Here is a 7,470-nt window from a genome sequence, read left to right as displayed (position 1 = left end):
TTTATGACAGTGTCATGACAGTCTTATTCAACCCCCTTCAAATAAAGTGTTACCTAATATTTTTACATTTCCTGTCTCCTTAACATCTTTTAATACAAAAACATGGTGGACCGCCTCGACGCCCCAACCACCAGGCTTAGCAAGTTTTCTGGGGGAAACCCTTTAATGGATAGATGGATGTTTTCAGCAAATGTTGTATTGCAGTGAGTTTCAAAGTCAAACTAAATACGCAATTTGTTGATTACTGTAGATTCTCTGCAGTAGACTGAGTAGTAATTTTTTACTAAATTAGACTTTCCATTGAAGTAATACACAGAAACATTAAGAGCTCACCTCCTGTTTGACCACAAAAAGTTTTTGGGAGGGAGACACTGGCAGATCCTTCACAGAGTTCTCCTCCACCACTAAGTGTGTACATTGGTCATCTCCAACCTCAGCATATCGGCCACCTGTCACACACCACAGAAATCCATCCATCAGAGTGAAGGATGAACCTCTAAAGCAGGGGTCCCCAAACTACGGCCCGCGGGCCGGATCCGGCCCGCCTCCACATTTGGTCCGGCCCCCTGAACAATACCAGAGAGCGTTCAGATTTTTTTTCATTTTCCGGTTTATATGTGGATTTTTCTTCAACCACCAAGGGGCTCTTTAGCAGGAAGGGTGTCCTGTAAACTGTGGGGCGCATTGCTGCCATCTGTTGGACTTTTAGGGAACTACTTGACTTTATGTTATTTAATCAGTATGGTTGTTTGCTAGCGGTAGAGCAGATGAACACACGTGTCTGTTTTGAATGCCGCATTCCAGGTTGAATTCTTCGAAGCAATGCAGCTTATACTTCAAAACGAGCCTTTATGTTAACATATGAGAAATTATGAATATATTATAGTTACATTCCCTCAATGGAATATATACTAGTCAGTCCCAGTGATCGTTTCACTCACTTACTGGGTAAAAATAAATCGAGAAATTTTTATATTGACTGCCCCTAGTAATCTGGAGAACTTCAGTTTTCTGGAGCAAGTCAGCAGCATTTTGTGTCATTTTCCTTTTTGCTTCTTTCTTCTGTGTTTGCAGCATTTTTCTGGTGCATTTGTTCTTTATTTTTTGTGTTTTGTAGTTTGCATCATTCACATGTTTACAGCTTATTTTGTCATTTGCTTGGCTCTAGTTATTATGAAAGTCAGCTTCTAAAATATCATACTTTAGACTTTGTGGTGAAGATATCGTGTGAATTGTGGAGAACTGGTCATGCCGAGGTGTAGCTGACTTCACTGTCAGAAACACAACTCTGTAGTTCCTGAGTAAACCATAATGTTGTGATACCATGTGGCAAAAAAAACAACAAAAAAAAACAACAACAACAAAAAACACATTCCCCAAGACATTTTCCAAAGTAGAAGTACTTCATCTGAGAAAATACTTAAACAATAATATCTTCGGTGACATACTATATTGTTTGAGTAACCCATTAAAATAAATAAATAAATAAAATAAATACATTTCAAGTACAACTTTGCTAAATGTAAGAAAGTAAAATTTACAGGAGAAAAAAATAGCTCCATATGAATTAAATCACTAACCATGTTTAAAAGTCCTCTCCTCCATGTTGACCTTCTCTTCCTCAGAAAACCCCAAAAAACTGAGGATGCAGTTCTGGAAGGGAGGGACTTTGAACTCTGTTCGGAACTCCTCATCATTGGCATGAAAATGGCTTAATGAAAAAGAATTAGAGAAACAAGGTTGCTCAGGAATGTCTGTGAAACACATTTCAGCATTTGAAGAAATTGTGGGGCAGCAAAGTAAAGACTTCATGTTTTATATGCTATGTTGCATCAATCCAGAACCTTCCATATGTGCTAATACGCAGATCATGTGTAAACAAACGGGTTTGCACAAAATCTTTATTTTGTGTTTATTTCAATCCTATGCTGATGTTTTATATTAGCGAGCAATATATGGGCACTAACGACAGTACTGGCAGATATTAGTAATTTTTTACAACAATGATGTTCATCTGATAAATAAAACTCAATATTAAAATTATATATATTACCATTTTGTTGATTGTTTCTGGATGGGGGAGTTAGTCACATGGTATTTGTTTGGTTATGTGACAGTGATACAAACAAAAGGATTGTGGGGTGTTTAACTGAAGCGGAGAAGAATTGGGGAAATCAGCATTGTGTGGTTGTTTTTTTTTGCAAAGTGTCAAAAGAGTAGGGAAATATAATATCAGTAAAAATCTTTTAGTGGCCATTACATCATTATTAATGTCCTCTTTTGGTCCAAATGTTCATAATGGTGCATATCTATTTTATATTGTGGTGTTAAGCTCAAAAGAAACCGGTTTACTCTGGTGTGGTTATATTCATACAGTAGTCTTTTCATCTGCTTTCAGGATTTTTAGGTTTATTTCGAGCCTGTCCATTGCCTTCCTGTGCAACTCCGCTTGAAAAAAAATTCTTGCTTCCAGCACATTCTGGGCTTTCTCCTCTTTACTTTGATTGTCTCCTGTAGATTTTTGACCAGACCAATCAGCAAACAGAAGGAGAAGTTGTGAATGATTATGTTGATTTTCTGTCCTGTTTTAGAATTGAAGTCTGCCTGTAATTTCAGCAATGGCAGCAGAGAAAGAGAACAAAGATGTTCAGTCCATGATTGTCACTCATCCAAATACTGAACTAACATTAACAACCACCTTGCTCAGATCAGCACTTCCCTCTTCACAGTGGAGGATGGATGTTTACAGAGCAGGACATTTCCAGTAAGCTTCATAACATCAAACTGACACATTACATATATCGCCAGCAAACATTAGTAAGTGGGTAAAATGTAAAAGTTCCATGCAGTCCTCGGTTCCAGGAAGCAATTGTTTCTCAACAGTCAAGAGCCCAGACAAAGCAGATAGTGTAGGATAAGTTGCTGGTTTTTACCAGGCTAGTGGTAATAAAGCATGATGTTTTACTCACACATGGTCTCTTTTTTCCCATGCCTTCTGTATCCAAGATGGAGAAAGAATGGGAGTTCCCATACACACCGCCAGCTGAGACAGAAAGAGAAGAAAAAACCCATAAGCTACTGGTGTAGCTCATTATTACAGCTTCTGGTTCTGTTTCATTCATCATAAACACAACAACTTTCTCCTCCAGGTGGAAAACAAAAAGAAGAATAAAAACAATTTCTGGAGATAAATTATGGTTCATTTATCTTCAGAGAACTTCACTAACTACCTCAAGTACTATATATGATGCACTGATAACTATGTAATCACTGATGTCTAATAACAGCACCGTATAAAGAAGAAGTACCCATCAAAATAAAAGTCTGGTGATGTCAAGAAAGTGTCAAATATACTGAAGGAAAAAACAGACCTAAAGACCATTACTCTAAAGTCCTGGCAAGTCTTGAAATATTTTTTGAGGAAGCTAAGGCCTCAACTACACTGCTGTGGGTAATTTTTTTAAAAAAGTTCCTATTTGTCAAGTCTGAAAAGAAAGAACAACAAATATTCTAAATCTGTAGTTCAGAATTCTTGGGGTTGTTTTCTCAGATATGGATGTGTAAAGGACAGAGTGCTAAACATTTTCCACATTCTTCCATCTTGGTGGCGAGTTCCAAGTAGCATTTCATATTTCCATAAACATTTTTAACTACAGCAAACTAAACCCAGAAATGTCTGATTCCTGATGGGATTCACAAAAAATATGTCTACTTTGTGTCTTCCACAACAAACTGAACACACATTATTATACACACATATACATGCCGGACACAAACATGATGATATAAAATATATAGGAATGTACAGACCCTGTATTTCTCTCCATGAGTGGAGTAAGCAACAAGATGAGTGACCTTAGCACTGAAGTCTTTCCGGATTGTTCCACCCATGTGATGGACCAAATTCACCAAGCTTTTCTGCAAGGCAACCTTGAACATTAATATCAGGAAATGAAATATTCAAATTGATTAATACTCTACATACACAGAACTGGAACTTAGGGGAGCAACGATAAACTGGCCGACCAGTCAGCCCCAATTTTGGGAGATCGGTGATTGGCTGAGACATGAGAAGCTGATCTTATCTGCCTCCACAAAGGCCTTAAAAATCAGCCACTGTCCATTCTACCTCCCTCTCCCTGCTTTCTGTCTGCGTGTGGCCTGGTGGCCCACACTAGTCACCCCATTGTTGCGAACTTAACAACTTTGTCGCTTAGTAACTTTTCAGACAAAATAAAATAAAATAAAATAATAACAGCAGGTCAGATTTTTTTTAAAGACTGGTGATCTGCCAGAAAGCTGCAATCGGTGCACCTCTACCTGCTGTGGCCAGAGATTTGATGGCAGAAGCAGACAAAGTTTATGGTTTCTACACGTGATAAACTGCAACTAAACCTTTTTTGATGCACATAATTATTCTCACCATTTCCTCCTTGTTCCTGAAGCCAGTTAAACACAGCGACAGGTTCAGCATGGCAGTGCAGTAAAGAGGACGGCATGAAAAATGGAGCGGCTGCGGAGAAAGGACTAAAAGTCAGACATTGAACATGAATCATTCCTGCAGGAGTTAACAGTTCTGACATTAAATGGTTATATGATGACCCTAAAGTCTTTATCAGGAAAAAACAATGAAAAGAAAAGCTTCACACTCAACTTTCTGAAGCTCTGACTACTGAAGAGTAAATGTTGCTATAAGTTTATGGTGGATATTTCAATAGCGGTCAGTCTTTAATTATGAAACCTGGAAAAACAGACACTTTGTGATAGAGAAAGGATGGATAAGGAAAGAAAGGAAAGAAATGAATCAATGAAAAAAAGATGAAAGGGAAAAGAAAGGAAAGATCAGATACATGAAAGGATGAAGAAAACGAGAGGATAAGATGACAGATAAGGGGAAGGACAAGGAAAGAAAGGAAAAAGAAGGAAGGAAGGAAAGGACATCAGGGACAAAAACAAAAGACTGAAGGTAAAAAATGAAGAATCGGGTAAAGGAAAGGAGGACGTATACAAAGAAATGCAAGACAAAAAATGAGAAATTTTAAAAAGTAAGCACAAAAAGGGGGAAGAAACAAAGATAGCAGGATTTAAAGTATAGAAATGCAAAAATTTTTTTGCTTTTTTCAAAACTTATTCAGCACTGGAAAATGTTGAAAAAAAAATCCAGTTTTCCAGACTCTGTAGGATCCCTAAACTAATCAAGTACAAATTCTCCCATCTTATTTTCCAAATCCAGCATAAAATAAAACCTGGTGTTGATAAAATACTCACCTCTTCCTTAGCAGCGCAGTGCAGCACAACAGGAGGCCCAACGATGCGGTTCTCGTGTTTGTAGAGGTAGGTGTAGTCAGGGGAGCTGAAATCTGTGAGGACAAACACCGTCTCAAAGTCTGTGTTGTCTCCATCTGCAAACCCCTGGATGTTATCCGTCTTTATGAATGGTGTGTTGATATCCTGAACAGGAGGGAATGTTTGCAGAGATCAGAGCACAAAAAAGACACTAACAAAATAAAATAATAAAAATAAAAAAACAGTTTTGAGCCTTGTTGACCATGTTAGTCAGGCTTTTCTTTTATGGGTATGTACGTGTCAATATCCATTGTATTAATAATATGACAAAAAAAAAAAAAACTAATGAAATTATTAAACCCTTTCATTAATTAGATCATTTATTTAATGTCAACAAATCTCAATAAAAAATAAATAGAGCATCAAACAGCAGATTCTGGACATGTACACAGAAAGCATGACCTTTTCCTCCCTGCATTAGAAGCACTGGATCACTGCATGCCAGTTCAGCTGCTCTAACACAGGATTTCAATAAACAATTTCATTAGGTTTTGAAATGCTTCCCCCACCTTCCCAGATCTTTAATCCATCAAGGAAAACAGGAATAATAGTCTCCAGCGCACAATTATTCAGTTTTATATACTGCATAGCATTCAGCACTGGTGAAAACAATCAATTGCAACCGAGAAAATGAGAGTGTCGAGTTACAGCTGAGCTGTTTAAATCAATGGTCTCATACTAACTGCCAGGCTGAGTTAGCCTCCAGCATGGTGAACGGGAGGAAAGGGTTCATGCTGCCAAACTGCTAACCTGGTTAGAAAATAAACTGGGACATTAAACAATATATATTCCACAAGGCAACAGAGAATGGAGGAAAATTATAGGAAGCTATGAACTGGCAACAGTTATTACATTGTTACAGTCAGCACCAACATATTAGAGTTGCAGAACACAATTAAAAAAGAAACACCATTATGCGTTTTACCCCTGCAACACAAGTTTGTAACAAATAAGAACAAAAACTGATAGGAAAAGCTTGTTAACTGGACTCATTTTCAAAATATTTGATGTCAAAAGTAAAAATAATAAAATTGCAGTGTTCGTTCTTAAGCTGACTCAAAGAAAGGCTAAAACACTTAAAAGCAGAAAACAACTTTAGCCAATGAAACTAAAAAATCAAATCAGAATAGATAAAAGTCATTACTTTTTTTTAATAGTCAAAGTATTGACTAACACAATGGTCGGCAACCCAAAATGTTGAAAGACCAAAAAAACTAATCTGTCTGGAACGGCAAAAAAATTAAAAGCCTTATAAAAGGCTTATACTGAAGGCAAAACAGGCTTCAAGTGTTTATATTAGCCTATTATCAAAATGACTAAGTATATACATAATTAGCATTCATGATTAAATGTTTATATTCCCTGCAGAGCGTCCTAGAAGGAATGATGCACCACGTGACTACTCTGTTGTACAATGGTGCTTTAAGTTTACCTTCCGTTACAATATTAATGTATTATGTTTCGTTGCATTGATAAAATTAAATAAATGCAATAAAGAAATCAGATTTTTGATGTCACTTTTATCATGAAGATCGACATGGAAAGGGTATTTTTTTTCCCTTTTGGAACTCGAAAAAAAACTCTGTGCAAATGCCAAGCACGTCAGTGCAAGGGTAAAACATAGCAGCATCCTCTTCTCTTTCGACATGCTACCAACGCAGCCATCCTTGGACCTGAGGATGTTAAACACAATAATATTGCTAAGTGTCATTCTACATATACACTGACAAAGATCACTAATCAATTTATAAAAACAACCACTTTGTTACTAAATGTGCCTATGGTAGGATTGTGTCCTACGTATTTAATGCGACTTCTGTTTACAGACATCACTGGACAGCTTCTCAACATCGGGCATGTAAGATGTAACTTTAATCTTGACACGGCAGTTAATGTACCATGTTTTCCCTGGAAATGTCTTTCCACATGACCATATTTTTCAGACTATAAGCCGCTACTTTTCCCCCACGCTTTGAACCATGCGGCTTATAGCCTGGTGCGGCTTATATATACATGTACATTTCCAGTTTTTTTTTTTTTTTTTTTTTTTTTTTTTTTTTTTTTTTTTTTTAATTTTAAAAAAATTTTTGGGGGGGGTTTTATTAAAGGGTGTGGCGCTAATTT

General features: G+C 36.9%; 1 protein-coding gene across 2 annotated transcripts in view; it reads right to left on the bottom strand.

The window, feature by feature from the left end:
* Positions 1-306: 306 nt before the first annotated feature.
* Positions 307-7,470, bottom strand: part of LOC106936290 (protein ECT2-like) — a 22,679-nt gene continuing 15,515 nt past the window's right edge. For both annotated transcript variants that reach the window (XM_015017167.1, XM_015017168.1), the window contains 6 exons: positions 5,269-5,451; positions 4,424-4,513; positions 3,811-3,918; positions 2,970-3,043; positions 1,581-1,711; positions 307-449 (listed from right to left, as the gene is read on the bottom strand). In XM_015017167.1, the coding sequence (XP_014872653.1) occupies positions 322-449; positions 1,581-1,711; positions 2,970-3,043; positions 3,811-3,918; positions 4,424-4,513; positions 5,269-5,451 (714 nt within the window). In that variant the 3' untranslated portion in view covers positions 307-321. The remainder of the gene's footprint in view (positions 450-1,580; positions 1,712-2,969; positions 3,044-3,810; positions 3,919-4,423; positions 4,514-5,268; positions 5,452-7,470) is intronic.

This window comes from Poecilia latipinna, unplaced genomic scaffold, assembly GCF_001443285.1.
Source record: "Poecilia latipinna isolate Pla-1442-1.1 unplaced genomic scaffold, P_latipinna-1.0 Scaffold2113, whole genome shotgun sequence".
NCBI lineage: Eukaryota > Metazoa > Chordata > Actinopteri > Cyprinodontiformes > Poeciliidae > Poecilia > Poecilia latipinna.
Note: the sequence above shows the minus strand (reverse complement) of the source record. Positions and strands in the feature narration are given on the sequence as shown.